The sequence below is a fragment of the Colias philodice genome, chromosome 26, assembly GCF_061535455.1.
Source record: "Colias philodice isolate Cphi_HAF_F1 chromosome 26, ilColPhil1 Martin Lab GWU primary, whole genome shotgun sequence".
NCBI lineage: Eukaryota > Metazoa > Arthropoda > Insecta > Lepidoptera > Pieridae > Colias > Colias philodice.
In genome coordinates this window covers 7,928,196-7,944,578 of record NC_143111.1, presented here as the reverse complement: position 1 = coordinate 7,944,578, position 16,383 = coordinate 7,928,196, and the positions used below count along the sequence as shown (strand labels likewise).

The 16,383-nt window shown below is 44.5% G+C and overlaps 1 protein-coding gene across 1 annotated transcript; it reads right to left on the bottom strand.

Annotated features, from left to right (window-relative positions):
• Nucleotides 1-2,495: 2,495 nt before the first annotated feature.
• Nucleotides 2,496-16,124, bottom strand: Dbp45A (putative ATP-dependent RNA helicase Dbp45A). The gene is made up of 9 exons (XM_089711392.1): nucleotides 15,949-16,124; nucleotides 15,647-15,840; nucleotides 15,145-15,356; nucleotides 14,788-14,923; nucleotides 14,003-14,172; nucleotides 13,265-13,492; nucleotides 12,613-12,740; nucleotides 3,229-3,382; nucleotides 2,496-2,832 (listed from the first exon to the last, which is right to left on the bottom strand). Exons 1-9 carry the CDS (start codon nucleotides 16,025-16,027, stop codon nucleotides 2,514-2,516), a joined length of 1,620 nt encoding a protein of 539 aa, XP_089567518.1. The 5' UTR covers nucleotides 16,028-16,124; the 3' UTR covers nucleotides 2,496-2,513.
• Between the last annotated feature and the right edge of the window lie 259 nt (nucleotides 16,125-16,383).

The following is a 16,383-nucleotide window of genomic DNA, read 5'->3' as shown; positions in this document are numbered from 1 at the left end:
GCCGTACACTTGGACATGTTCCCTGTTTTGTTAATCGACGACGGTGTCGGTGAGGGCGTCGGCGCGGAAAACCCACCTGCCGCGTGCGATGCCATGAGGGATTCGACGAGCTGCCGATTTGCTTCCGCCTGAGTCTTCGCGAAGGCGGTAAGAAATGAAGTCAGCTGGTCACCAGACATGAGCACTGGCGAAGGTCTAGTGGTTTCTTCATCCGAGCTGGACTGCGCGTCAGCGTCACTTGCCTTTGTGTCCGTTCGTACTTTACGTGGAGGCATCTTCGCTCTATACGTAGGTACCAGAGAACAGGAACAAAGGAACAAAAAAACCGTTAGCGGTCGACCGGCACGAACTTGTTTAAACTGGTTCGCGGCCGCAAGTTGGGACGCCACTTATAACATTATTTTGGTTAAAAGTACTTTATTCACTTTAACACAATATGTTATTAAGAATATAAATTTACAAAGACAGATTATAACATTGTCTTACAAATACTGAAATATACGATTAACAAACAGCGTGCGCGCTGCGGCGTCTACGCAAGGGTATCTTCTTGATAACTATCCGGCCCGCGCCGGCCACTGCGGCGAGCGGGGTGCGCGGTGCTGAGGCGGGGGGGGGAAGGAGAAGGGACCCACCCCGGGCTACCTGCGGCGAGCGGGGTGCGCGGTGCTGAGGCGGGGGGGGAAAGGAGAAGGGGCCCACCCCGGGCTACGCTTGAACATTAGGTACAGCGCGTTACAAACTGAAATTATTTATAGGTACCTAATAACAATAAAGAATTATATTTTTTATGACTTTAGTTACTTTATTATATTCGGTATATTGTTTTATTTAATGAATTGAGATATTTAATTTGAAGATTAATCAATTGATTTCTTATTTAAAAAATATTTTATATGTTCATTTCAATTCAGTCAATTGTTTATAATATTATTTAATTGATATCTGATAGATTTCTCACAATTACCAAATTGTAATCTTGCACTATCTCTTCTAAAATCGCGAATTTTCAAACAACACCTTGTCATTTTAAAGTGTAACCATCTAGAATAATTTGTTGTTGTTCGAAAGTTCAGCCAAAAATCGCACGTATCTACACTATAATAAGTGTGCTTGTCATCCAATAACGTGCGACATTGTGTAGCGAGGAATGTGTTTCTAAAATCCAATCACATCGCTTCGTTTAGTTTGAAGCGATACTATTGGTTACTTATGGTGGGTACAGACTGGTGAAACGTAACATGCAATGTAAAATTCTGCCTTTCATTGCATGTTCGCTGCAAGCGTGGACGCATAGCGCGCTAACGCGCATTCACTACGAACGTGCCCCTTTATGTTCGTTCGTTAAAAACCGACAAATTACGGATCGCTCCGCGCGCGGCTTGTAATGCTCGTAGCATGCGCGTGAAATGCACATTTCGCGCGCACAAGACGTCCAAACTATGAGAAATTGTTACAAAGTGTGTTACCTTTCATGATACATTGCATGTTACGTTTCACCAGTCTGTACCCACCATTACAAATACATTGCTCGCACATTATTGGTGGAAAAGCAACCTAAAGCTTGTTTTACTATGTTATAGTTTATCACGGCACATGACTACTGACTAGCTACAATGTGCCAAAATTGCCACGCTCGACGAAAAGCAATCGCTTTGTTTGTAAGAAATGTTATCGTATTTATTTGTAATTATATGGATATACTTTAATAAATAATTTATATTATAGTTACTTGTGTTTCATTTATTTTATAACACGACCCAAAACTAACAATCTACTTTGGTAATTCGAAAAGTAACAAACGCATACGCATACGCAAACAATAATATTTTTTTTTAAGTTTTTTTTTTAATCTGTTTTTATTAAGGGATTTTTGTCCTAGAGGACGATGACAATATTTTTTTAAAGTTTAATATAGATTGTGTGAAGTGATTATCGGCCCCCATTATTATGTTTTTCATAGGATATGATGCGCATAGTAGTAGGATTTGTAGGCGGTAATTCCTTCAAAATTATATAGGTACTTTTAATTGTAAGAAAGTAAACTTACGATCGGTCACGCACAAGAGACTGCGCTGTCGCATTAGAATACCAGTCGAGCAACCGAGCGTTTAAGGTTCATTTTCACATGCAGCTGTCGCCTTACACTGTAGATGTTTAAAACAGAAGGTATGGAATTTTTGTATGCAGTGATTTATATCTCACACAGTTACTGGAACATGGAATATAACAACACAGTGTAAGTGATGTTATATTCCATGATAGTTTTTAAACTAGCTTTACGCCCGCGGCTACGCTTTTGTGCCTATCACGTTAGCGAACATCGTGCCACATACATATTTCCTAGTTTCTATCGTTTGTGTAATGTGTAGCCGTAGTATATTATTATTAGTCTGTGGTGTAGCGTAGTAGACAGAGTAACTTTATATTAAGAAAGGTTTGTAATAAAATATTTATAATTTTGTATTAAAGGAAAATCATAAAAAAACAAGACATTACATATAACAAGGCGTTTATTTAACAACTTTTTTCTTCTTCTTAGAAGTCTTTTCTTCTCCTGTCTTCTGTTTAATATTCTCTGCTTTCCGTTTAATCTTACTTATTTTCCCAATAACATTTTTAAATCTATCGTCCTTTTTCATTAAAGTCTTATTGACTTTCCTAAGACCATCTTTAATAGTTTTGTCAATATCTTCCATCTCATTCTGTTGTAGACGATCGCTATCGTTCTGTTTCGTTTCATCATTTTTAATCTGTGCTTGGATCTCTTTTATTTTCGCTAGTTTAGCTTTTTTCGCCGCTTTGATACGTTTGTGGCGCATTTCTTCCAATCTGTAAAAAACAAACATATCAGTTTCTGTAATAAAAATCTTTTCACACGATATTTTTCTCTGTTACATTAAATTGACAATTTTTTAAATGTAAGCTACGTATTTATCATAGTGGTTACTGGAGTGAATGATAATAATGAATGATAATTTAAATATTATATAATGCCTGCAATCATTTTACCCTGCTCGTTTTAATAATATAAATAAATGCTAATCGAAACTGGTCTTAAAACCTATAAATATTAAGAAAAATGTTCCGCAGGGCTTGCGTCTATATCTGCGCCTGCGCCTGCGAACCCTTCGTTAATTTTGCAATTTTTTTTTCAAGAGGAGATATCGTATAATTTGGCCCTGCTAATTTTCTACCCCAAAATAAATGAATAAATAACAAAATTACCCAGATTCCATCTCATCTGGGTCCACTCCAGCTAGTATCCATCGCTTGTGCCTATAGTTGCGCTTGCGCACCTCAAATTCTTCGTTATCGAGTTGCGCCTCTTGCTCGCGGCGAGTTACACTCACTGTTGTAAACACTTTGACCGCTTCTTCGTCTGGAAAAGGAATAAAATAAGTTACAACAAAATATTATGTATGAAACCGTATTGATATCAATTTAAAACCATTTCTAAAAAGCTTAAAAAAACGCGCACAGATAGTTTACGTACATATTCTGTATTTTATGTGTATTCCTGCTAGAAGAACTTTAACTAAAACATAAAATAAATATAACGATTGTGTTGATATATTTATGGGGGGCCAATTGGGGATGTAATAAAACCCGCCTTTTCTTAATTCAGTGGACTGTATTTCTTCTTAATAACGATGTACAATTTCTTGGTAATAACGACGTACAATTTCTTCTTAATAACGACGTACAATAGCTTCTTATTACTATATACAATAGTAGTAGGTACGCTGAGCGACGACTGTTGACCATGAGACTTCTTGCTTCTTGCTGTTGCTCAAGTGATGAGCTCTTGACTGTGCGGAGTGGTGTGTCTTATGCGCAGCAGCAAGGGTCTTCACACACGCGGCCTCCGTTAGGAGGCTGCGTGGGGGATGCTGTTCAGGACGATTCGTCCTCTGCAGCAGGTGTATGGCGCCGCCCGCTAATACGGGCGGGTTACTGGGAGGACGAATCGCCCTGTTTGGGAATAAAAGTGTTAGTTATTTGGGGCACAGTATAGGAGACTGTGCCCGACTTTGAAACCTTTAATCTTTTCGCATTTTGCGATGACTCAACCGACCTGTGTTTAGTTTTTCGAGCCCGACTTAAACTTGTGTTTAAGCCAGGGACGGACAGGGAACCCGGGAGCGACACAAAACCGATGGGAGCGGTAGGAGGCGCCAATTGCGCGTGGGAGTGGACGGTGGAGTGGCTGGGTACGTTGTGTACCGACTGTGTAGGAGTTATGCAGGGTGAGGCGACAGACGGCGCAATAGAGAGCGCCGTCGCAGGCGGGGCTTGCGTGGGTGGGGGCGTTGTTAGGGATTGCGCTATTTGCGCGTGGGAATAGGTTTGGTAGGAGGGAATAGTAAGGGGCGCACAGAGTGCGTGGGCGGTAGGTGGCGCTGGAAGCGCGGTATGGGGCGCCGGCATTGTTTGCAATGCCGGTGGTGAGGACGGCGTGTTCGCCTTAGGAGAGGGGGGTGGTAGTAGGTCGCGCGGATTTGGACGACGCGACCCGGGAATGGCGCGGTGCGGAGCAATCTCTCGGAGATGATCATGAGAGGAAGCGTCCGCCCGCGAGAACATATTTTGGGAGAGACGAAGGATAAACTCATCCAGTGTTTCTACACCGAGATCGCTACGTATTAGCTCGTTTCTCACATACCTCGGCGCACCGACGATAGCGCGTAATGCGAGTGACTGCCGCGCGCGCATTCTGCGGCGCAGGCTTTCACACACATACACATACCAGGCGGGCGCGTGTCTTATGCGGTCAAAAGTCGTTTCTCTTATACAAAACTATAGGGATTACTCCCGACGGTGGGTAAGACGCCGTACCCCGTAGGCTAGTGGTGCATTTTTACACAGTATACACCCGACGGTGGTAAAAGTGCCGCGTGCGTCTAACAAATGAATTTACTACGTTATACTTTACATAGACTCGATATAATAATAAAATATAGCAAAATAACAACGTACTATAAACTCTCTAATTACATACAATAATATCACATAAAAAGATAATCAAAAACACACTATAAAACGTTACTCTATTCTACAATAAAACACACGAAGGAACTTTATACATTAAAAAATACTTAAGACATGGTGAAACTATTTACAAGGGGTTGTCGTCCGTAACATCCTCCCCCCGGCGCAGAACCTCGGAGCCCTCATTTAACGGGAGGACGACTAACCTCCTAACGGGTCGCCTAAAAATCCCCCCCTTGGTCCTTACGTCGGCGCTGCGCACCACCTTGTCCGTCCCTTCGTACACACGTTCTATTTGCCCTAAAGGCCACACGTTGCGCGGTAATATGCCGTCTGTTATCAACACCACGTCCCCTTTCTTGACGTTCGGTGTCGACCGTACCGCGTCTCCCCTCGGTGTAAGCGTAGGCAAATACTCCCTCACCCATCTAGCCCAGAAAGCGTCGGCTAGCGCTTGCGCAACCCTCCAAGCCCGCTTGTCCAACCGGTTACTGGAACCTATCACTGGCATACCGTCTGCCGTTCCTAGTAAGAAGTGGTTCGGAGTTAACGCTTCCGGGTCCTCAGGGTCGACTGAGACGTGCGTAAGCGGTCGCGAGTTTACCGTAAACTCGACCTCGTTCATTAACGTTTGTAGCACTTCGTCCCGGGGTGCCTGCTCGTTTAATACAACCGTCAATGCGCTCTTAACCGTACGGATTTGCCGCTCCCAGCTACCCCCTTGGTTGGGTGCGCCCGGGTCGATGAACCTCCACTTTGTTCTTTTTCCCAGTGCGCATCCTTCCAACTCTGGCAGCCACTCTGCGTAGGCGCGCCTTAATTCGACGTCGGAGCCGCGAAAGTTAGTACCGTTATCGCTCATTATAACCGCTGGCCACCCGCGTCGCGCGGCCATCCTACGTAGTGCCATTATGGCTGAGTCCGTACTCAGGCTGTGTAAGATCTCTAAATGTATCGCGCGCGTTGTCATACACGTGAATAGCATTCCCCACCGTTTCTCTCTGCGCCTACCTACCGTGACCGTCATCGGGCCGAAACAATCTACTCCTGTACTCGCGAATGGACGGGAATACATGTCTAGTCGTACCCGCGGTAGGTTGCCCTTTATGGGCACACTTGGGTTGCGTCTCTTCACCGTGCATGTGACACATTTACTTATAACCGATTTTACTACGGCGCGTATACCTATTATCCAATACTTTTGCCGTAAATTATTTACTACGTGTTCGCGACCGATGTGAGCGTTTTCACCGTGTTCTTTAATGACGATGAGACGTGTGAGCGGGTGCTTGCCGTCGAGTAGGACCGGCCGTTTTCTTAATTCAGGAACGTCGGCTGCGTTAATCCGTCCTCTCAAGCGCAATAGCCCGTCTTCGTCTATACACACGTTCAACTTAAACGCGCGGCTAGTGCGCGGGACGCCTCTGCCGCACTCGAGCGCCTTGATTTCATCTGCGAAGCTCTCTCGTTGCGCCTGCTTCAACAATGTCCGTTCTGCCTGTTCCATCAACGTTACGTCCATAGTTCGTATTTGCTTACGGCATTTAGCGACGAACAATAAAACGCGCGCTAACGCCCGGGCGCATCGGGTATACGTTGAGAACCGCGTTACGTCTATCAACGGTGTTACTACTGTCGCGTGCGCTACGATTTCGCATGAAATTGTTGTTGGCTTTCCTACGCTCTCTTGGGGCCACGTCTCGGGCGATTCTAATAAGAATCGCGGTCCCCTAAACCAGCTGTTCGTGCTCGTAAGTGCGGTATTTCCTGCTCGTGTGGCGGCGTCTGCTACGTTCTTGTCTGTTGGTACCCATCGCCACTGCTTTGCGTTTGTTAACTCGGTGATCTCGGTGAGCCTGTGCGCTACGTACGGCGTGTATCGCGCGGATTCGTTCCTAATCCAATGCAGTGCTGTCTTCGAATCGATCCAGAATGTAGCTTCGCACGGTTCCCGATGCTCGCGCATAATTGACTCCGCTAGGCGTGCGCCTATTAGGCACGCCTGCAGCTCGAGCCGCGGTATCGTTTGCGCCTTCATGGGAGCTACTCTGGCTTTTCCTGCGATCAGCGCCACGGACACGCTGCCGTCATGGTTCACAAATCGCCAGTACGCGACCGCCGCATACGCCTGCTCGCTCGCGTCGCAAAACACATGTAATTGCCTACTTGCTATCTCTTTCTTTTCATAACAGCGCGGCAACCTCAACGCTTCTATGTACCGTATATCTGATAACCATTCGCTGAAGGCTTCAGCCTCCTCGACGGGCAATGGTTCGTCCCACGCGACTTGTTTGCGCCACAGCCCCTGCAACATAATCTTGGCTGTGACCGTATACGGGCTCAACAAGCCGAGTGGGTCGAATAACGCCATAACCGTCGCTAGCGCCTCTCGCTTGGTTGGTACGCGTTGCCCGTTCTTAATGTCGCCCGGAATCCTATTCATTGCCGTATTAAATGCTAACTCATCGCTACCCGATAACCACAGGATGCCTAACGTTTTTTCATATGCGTGGGCGTTGGCACCTAGCTCACGCGGAGCGCCGGCTCTATCCTCTCTACATACAGGTGCGAGTAACTCCTCTATGTTCGCGCTCCATCCTGCTAGATGGAAACCCGCGCGTTCGTAGACTTCTCTAACCTCCTGTATGGTGCGGGCGGCCACTTCCGCGGAGCTGAAGCTATCCAGCCAGTCGTCCATGTAGTGATTAAGCGTGATGGCCTCGTAAGCTAGTGCGTGGGATTCTTGATGATCTTGAGCGCATTTATTACGCACGCTGTGTGCTAAGAAAGGCGAACTCCTCGCTCCGAATATCATGGATGTCATGACGTATTTCTGCGGCGGACCTACTCGGTCGTCCCCTCGCCACAGAAAATGCTGCACCGCCACGTCTTCCGGACGTATTTTTATTCGCAAAAACATATCTCTTATGTCGGCCGATACTGCTACGGGTCGTTCCCGGAAGCGAAATAATACGCCGTTGAGCGATTGTAACAAGTCGGGCCCATCCAATAATACGTCATTGAGGCAGCGGCCTCCCACGCGCGCTGCTGCGTCGAATACTAGCCGCATCTTACCCGGTTTGTTCGGGTTCGTTACCGCGAAATGCGGTAAGTACCAAAGTCGCGTATCTAGTTCGTGCGTCGCGTGCGTGCTGCCTTCACACTTCTTGGCGTATCCTTCCTTGATGAGCCTGTCTATTTGCGCCGTATAATCCGCTTTAAAAGACGGCGATTTATCCATTTTCAACTCGATTCCTTGTAATCGTCGCCGGGCCGCTTCGTAGCTAGGTGGCATTATTATATCGTTATTCTTCCAAGGCAGTCCCACCTCATAATGCCCGTCCCTCAGCGCGACCGACGATTCGAAGGCTCGTACCGCGCGTTCATCTAACTCGCACGGTTTCACACGCATTGAAATACCTAACGCGTCTATTCCGAAATGTGCTTCCACTCTATCGCGCAGGTTTTCGTCCTCTGTGTTACTTTGAAATTCCTTATCGCTCACGACGTGTAACACCCTCTCATCGTCCCGCGTTATCGATCGGCGCGGCGCGGTCCCATGAATGACCCATCCTAACTGGGTAAGTGACGCCGCCGGTTCGTCATTCCCGCCGACCAATAAGCGTCGCGAAACGATTAAGTGCCAGTTGTCCGTTCCAATTAGTATTTTAGGCGTCGCGTTTTCGTAGCACAAGTCGCGTGACCTTAACGATGTTAGGTGCGAGTGTACTAAATACTCGGCTCGCACCGTCTGACTACCGATACGCAAATCTCTCATCGTATGCGCTTTTATTTGTTTGAAATCGCTCTGGCCGCGGCCGCGTACACTAATCTCTACTTTCCTGCTTTCGTTCTCATTCGTAGCAGACGAGATACCCCTTATACTTAGCGGCTGCGTTGGCCCCTGTGCGCGCACGATGTTTGCGAGTTCATCGTCTATCAAGGTGACTGTGGACCCTTCATCCAGTAGCGCGTACGTCTCTACTTCACCGCCAGCGCCTCTGACGGTGATAGGACAAACTTTAAGTAGTACTTTACTGAGAGCCGTCGTGGCGTGGATGGACGCCGTATGTACGGCTACGTCCTCGCTGTGTTCGCTTTCACGTTCGCTATTTTTCTTTTCTTGTAAATGTAATAACGCGTGATGACCTTCCCGGCACTCTTCCGTGCCACAGCGTTTTGCTTTGCATCGAAAACGTCTGTGTTTGCTATTCAGACACTGGAAACATACGTGTGTCTCTTTCGCCCATTCCCATCGTTTTTGAACTGGCATCGCTAATAGCTTTTTACACGTAAACGTCTTATGCTCCGCCCCGCAACAAAAGCATACGTCCTTACTCTCCACCGCCGCGGTGGCGTATACTTTCATCGGTTTGCGTTCGTTACGTTGTGCCGGCTCGTTATACCTACCGATGCTTCGACCGCCTATAGCGAGCCCCGAGGACGCGAAAGTGTGCCTTAGACTCCTATCCGCCTCTCGCATAAGGAAGCGTGATAGTGTCGTAATCTCTGGCTCCGCGTAATTTCCATGGTCTTCCGCATAATCGCACCAGCGTGACCGCATGTGCGGGCTCAACTTGTCTACTACCGTTCGCGCTAACATCGGGTTTTGCAAGTATCCTCGCTCATCTAGACACGATATTATCGTAACTATATTTTGCAACTTTATCGCGAACTGATTTATTTCGTTGGGCGCGGTCCCTAAACGCGGCAGACGCTTAATGTCCTCTAAAGCGCCGTCTATAATAACCTCCGGTCTCCCAAAACATTGCTCTAATGTCTTTAGTATAACGTCCGGGTCGTTCGCTGTAAACAATAACGCGGATACGGCTTGCCTCGCTTCTCCTTTTAAGCAAGACCTTAAGCGTGCTATATTCTCGCTTGCCGTGAACCTATACTGCGCGTTTGTTTCTACATACGCTGCTTTAAACGGTAGCCATTCGCCCGGGGCCCCGTTAAAGCCTGGCAACTCCATAGCTTGCCTTGATGTCGGTCGATTCCTCGTTAGATGCTCTAACGTAACCGCGAGTTTTTCTATATCGCTCTGTCGCCGCGGCGACGGTGATCGTTGGTCCCTATGCCTATCCGGTACGCGACGAGACGTCAGCTCACGAATCCCTGTAGTACTCCGCCGTGCCTCTGGCGAGTGGTTCCGCGGCGTCTTCGCCTCTGCTCCTATCGCGGCTCTGGGGATTTCCGGCTCCCCCCGTGGCATGCTTCGCTCTAACCAATCGTTCACGCGATGTTTAATAATCTCTCCCTCAACGCTTTCCCTATCCGTTTCTTCCCGAATATCGACGACGTCCGCCTCGAGTCGTTTTCGTTCTAAATCGGCCTCGATGCGTAGCTCTTCCCGCCTAAATGCAGCTAGCTTTTCCGCGGTTTCTAACTCTCGCCGTTTGATCCTAGCCGTTACGCTCACTGTCGAGCGTTGTGATCTAACCGATGGCGCCGCGGTGCGCCTAGCTTGCGTTCCTACTATCGTCGCGGGTGTCGTCATCGCGGGTGTCGTCGTGCCTACCCCAACGTGTGTGTCCGGGACTTCAAAGGTGTCGGTCGATGCCGACGCAGGACCTTCGGCGTGTACCCTATTCGCGTCCCCCGTAGTCTGACTGCGCGTTGTTGGCATCTTCTTCGGGCGCTGGTGCCCCCCTACCTGCCTAACTGGCCCTAACAGACCTTCAGGAGGGCTCGGCTCGCACCGAGATATGCTCCTTCAGGGATGGAATATAAGGATAGGAAAGGGAGGGCCTACCCGGCAGAGAGTGCTGGAAAGTACTGGGTGCTCTGTCACCGGCGGGAGTGTCCGGTGCTTTTGGCAGTACCTACAGTCCGGTCCCAATACCGTCCAACACCTTACCGGCGTAGCAGTGCTTTTCGGTTCGACGCCCGTTGCGCCTTTCGACTGAACCGGCAGTGTCACACCACGCACTGCACCACTGTCTTGCAACAGCGTTAAGCTCTGAATTCACAGCCTTTGACACCGTTAGGTGCTGTGAATTAGAGGCGCGGTGAAAACCGCGTTTTTTAATTGAAGCTGGATCACCACGATGCCGCTGACTCGCTGCGCTGACTCGCTGCGTTGCTCGCTGTGCTGGCTCGCTGCGCTGACTCGTTGCGCCGCTCTGCACTGCAAACGCCTGCCCGTCGCACCGTTGGGTGATCTTGATGTTACTTGGGTCTCTTCGGTCTTCAACCAGGTCTTCTTAACGCTCGTACCGGTTTCTTATTGATCCGGCTTCCGAAGGGCCAACCTCTATGGGGGGCCAATTGGGGATGTAATAAAACCCGCCTTTTCTTAATTCAGTGGACTGTATTTCTTCTTAATAACGATGTACAATTTCTTGGTAATAACGACGTACAATTTCTTCTTAATAACGACGTACAATAGCTTCTTATTACTATATACAATAGTAGTAGGTACGCTGAGCGACGACTGTTGACCATGAGACTTCTTGCTTCTTGCTGTTGCTCAAGTGATGAGCTCTTGACTGTGCGGAGTGGTGTGTCTTATGCGCAAGCAAGCAAGGGTCTTCACACACGCGGCCTCCGTTAGGAGGCTGCGTGGGGGATGCTGTTCAGGACGATTCGTCCTCTGCAGCAGGTTGATAGCGCTGCCCGCTAATACGGGCAGGTCACTGGGAGGACGAATCGCCCTGTTTGGGGATAGAAATATTTGTAAATTGGGGCACAGTATAGGAGACTGTGCCCGACTTTTTAAACCTTTTCGCATTTTGCGAAGACTCGACCGACCTGTGTTTGGTTTTACGAGCCCGTCTTAGACTTGTGTCTAAGCCGGGGACGGACAGGGAACCCGGGAGCGACACAAAACCGATGGGTGTGATAGGAGGCGCCAATTGCGCGTGGGAGTGGGCGGTGGATTGGCTGGGTACGTTGTGTACCGACTGTGTAGGAGTTATGCAGGGTGAGGCGACAGACGGCGCGATAGGAAGCGCCGTCGCAGGCGAAGCTTGCGTGGGTGGGGGCGTTGTATAGGATTGCGCTATTTGCGCGTGGGAGTAGGTTTGGTAGGAGGGAGTAGTGAGGGGCGCACTGTCTTATGCGGTCAAAAGTCGTTTCTCTTATACAAAACTATAGGGATTACTCCCGACGGTGGGTAAGACGCCGTACCCCGTAGGCTAGTGGTGCATTTTTACACAGTATACACCCGACGGTGGTAAAAGTGCCGCGTGCGTCTAACAAATGAATTTACTACGTTATACTTTACATAGACTCGATATAATAATAAAATATAGCAAAATAACAACGTACTATAAACTCTCTAATTACATACAATAATATCACATAAAAAGATAATCAAAAACACACTATAAAACGTTACTCTATTCTACAATAAAACACACGAAGGAACTTTATACATTAAAAAATACTTAAGACATGGTGAAACTATTTACAAGGGGTTGTCGTCCGTAACAATATTTTTTACGAATACATAATATGAGCGCATCTGACATAATTTCATACAATGTTATAAATAATTTAATGTAAGTAATTGTACACGGAAAGTTTAAAATATAATGGAATACTAATTAATGCATATGATTTTTAGAATACTATTGTTAATTTCACGTATATAACTATTTTTTTTACCATCCTTACCATCAATTTTATACTCCGTCAATTTAGTATTAATTTTTTCTTCAATTTCCCCGAGTCGTAGGATATCATAGGGAGTGATGATTGATATCGCCATCCCACTCCTACCTGCACGCGCTGTACGTCCAACTCTGGAATGAAAAATTTGGCAAATTAGACCTTATGCTTGTAGCAATAAGCTTTAAATTAAAACAAAAAAAAAAAAACCATTTTATGTTAAAAAATTTTTTTTTTTTTTTTTTTTTTATTATATGTATTATTAGTTGAAAAATTATTTTTGGCATATAAAGACGACGAATGAACATTTTTAAACCAAATCTTATTTACAATCACATCACATTACATACAAACAAAAAAATGACTGAAAATATTAATGATTATAATTATCCTTTTTGTCCTATTTCTTTGAATTTAAAAGTTCTCTTGTTGGCATGATATAAGACACATAAGCATTAAGCATATTATTATATGCAAGATTGCAGATGAGACTATTGAAAATGACAATTACTACTTTGACTATTTGCTCGTTTTAAGTACCTGTAACCTTTGCAAAACTATTCGGCTTCACCAATTCAAATTCAAATCGAACAAACAACAGTATTAAGTTACAAATTTGAACTAAATATTAGACCTTAATAATAAATTGTACACCTACCTATGAATATACTCCTTAGATTCCAACGGCAGCTTGTGATTAACAACCAGATCGACAGTGGGTATATCCAAGCCTCTAGCTGCCACATTAGTAGCTATAAGTGTACACTTCAAGTTACTCCTGAACTGCGTGAGGGCGGACACTCGTTCCTTCTGCCGCATGAACCCGTGCAGACAGACGTTGTCCATACCGATTGCGTTTAACATCATTGAGAGGACTTGGCACTCTCTGGGGTTGGAAAGAAATGAAATATGAATTGAGTTACATGTAAATGTTACCGAAAATGTCTTAACCCATTGAGCCCCAAGCGGCCCGATCGGTCCCAGACACAATAGATTTTCTATTGTGTCTGTGGTTCCGGGGCCTGAGTTACTACATTAAGGATTGTAGATAATGGCGGATTTAATACATTTCCTGTAGCATAGATGACATGTAAAGTGTGTATGGTAAAGTTGTTTTGCGGTGGTAGACAATTTCAAAATTGTCTATCGATTGAGATTATATTCTAATTTCTAACATTATAATTTAATTTTTTACTTAATGTTACTATTTTACTTGTTTTATGGAAGTGTACAGTGTTGAGTACAATTTTGTTTGTTGTGTGTATACATTAACTGTCAAACAGACTGATGAATTTTGATACATATATGGATCAGTAATCAAAGTACATACTTCTTTATATCGTTAAAAGTTTAACTATATGCAAAGCCAAGATTTTTTAAATAGTATCATACTCACTTCTTAGTATCCGTAAACACAATGACATGCGAGCTCGGTCTCCCCTCCCTGTACTTGCGCAGCGTCTGCACGAGGTACACATCGCGCGCGTACGCGGGACACACTACGTAGCGTTGGTCAAGCGTGGTCACTGTCACTTGGCCATCTTGTTCTGACCATGTTAGTAGGTTCTGTAAGTGAATAAGTTGAATTCTGAAGTTTTCGTGTTTTTTTTAAGCTATTGCATAGTTTCTATCGCGGGCCTTGAGCGCGGGGACCGAATCCATAAATTCCGTAACGAAAAAACCTCACGCTCCCCACTCCGACGGGCACGGAGGTGTGGCTTGAAGGCATAGCATGCAATAGCTTTACCGCGGCAGTCCCCGAGTGCCACACGTCTTTTTTTTTTCGTGGTTAATGGCCATGGCCAATGGGTGGCCGAAAAGTCAGGTGTCGCTATAATACGGCTATTGGCGAAGGTCGCGAGTTTGAATCCTGCTGCATGATCCATTTTTTATATCTTTAAAGCATTTTAATGGTAAAAACTAAAAATTTTAAAAAGTTGTATCCTGACCGTGTATGTTAGTGCTGTAAGGCAAAGTGCCATTTATTATAAGTTTTTGTAGGTAGGTTGTGACTTGTGAGTTTAAATATTATAAAAAAGGTAATACATACTCAGTAATGTCTCAACTTATGAATGTGTTATTAATTGCTGGAAGAAATAGGGCTAAATAATGTAAGGTGGATGATGGTTAATAACCATTAGAAGTTTTTTAATATTGGTTAATGTAACTGACTTTACTTACATCCTTATTAAGTGGTAATATCTTGGATTCCTTGACATCATCAGTTATTGTGGCGGAGAACAACAAGTTCTGTCTGTTTGGAGATAATGCACTAAATATTGTTTTTAAATCTTCTTCAAATGATTCACTGAACAACCTGTAAATAGTTTAAACCTTAAGGATCTCTGCTTCTAATATTAGGAGTTGTGAAGTTGTTTAAGCTACTCGATCAATTTTGATTGTTTTTTTCATAATTATTAGAAATGTACTGATTTAGTAAGTAACATAGGCATTTTATTGTATTCCACATAAACAGGGGCTAAGGTAGAGCAAGTAACTACTTTTTTTATAATTCTCAACAGGTTAAACACCACTCACCGATCAGCTTCATCCAACACCAAATACTTAATCTTCTTCAACGAGAATGTATCACAGCCTGTTATATGATCGGCCAGTCGGCCGGGCATGGCCACGACTATGTGTGGCCGTTTGGCCAGTTTCAGTGACTCTTCTAATTGGTCAGATCCACCTGTCACTATACATACTCTTAGTTGTAATGGCTGGCCTAGTATTTGAAATTGATCGGCTATCTGAAATAGTTAGTATAACTTTTACCATGTTCTTAAATTTTACTGGATGTCTATATTATTTGATAACAAATAAATATTGATTAAAAATTGACCAGACAGGACATTTAGAAGAAGGATGTACATTTAGATTCTACCTTTGGACCCTCATATTAGAAAGTCTTATTTTAGTAACTGGTCTCTTCTTAATGAAATTAGGTCGAAAAAATAGAACTTAAGTTAAAATAGAACAAAGTGATATAAAAATAATTTCGTACAAAATAATTAAGTATTCTTATATTTTAGTATAGTACCTGATAAGCCAATTCATGAGTTGGTGTCAATATTAGTGCAAAAATCCCATATGGATCTTCAGCCAAGTGTTGCAAAATAGGCAGTGCAAAGGCAAAAGTCTTTCCTGATCCAGTTTTAGCTGCTCCTATACAATCATGACCATCTAGAATTTTCGAAATGCAACCCTTTTGTATAGGTGTTGGAGTTTTGATACCTGTGAATTAATATTTAAAGTATATTATATCATCCATAGATGCGCAACAATAAATGAATAAACATACGCAACATTTTAACCTCCTAAATATTTAAAAATAATACCTACCTAAAGTCGCCAACTGCTTTATAAGCCAGGGTTTTACGCCTAATTCGGCAAATTCTTTTCCGTCGTTTTCTTGCGACATTATGTAGAATTAATTAAACTTTTCATAAGTTTGTTTTGATTAAATCAACACAATCACATGGGATCATTCATATTTCATGATCACATCATCTGTCAAACTTTGTTATGACATTTGACTGTTGAGTGTTGACAGACTGATAAAATGTCACAGACCCGAGGATTTTTTTTACATTGTTTAAAATTTCATATGTATACGAAAATCAAAGTTAAAATTTACCCGATTTAGGTATATTATGTCTTTTAAATACATATGTCTATTACGAGTTTAATATGTACCTATTTTTCTAGTTGTGAATGATTATCAAACATAATCTGTTACAGGTTACAGCCATAGGTAATTATTGTAGTCAAGAAGCA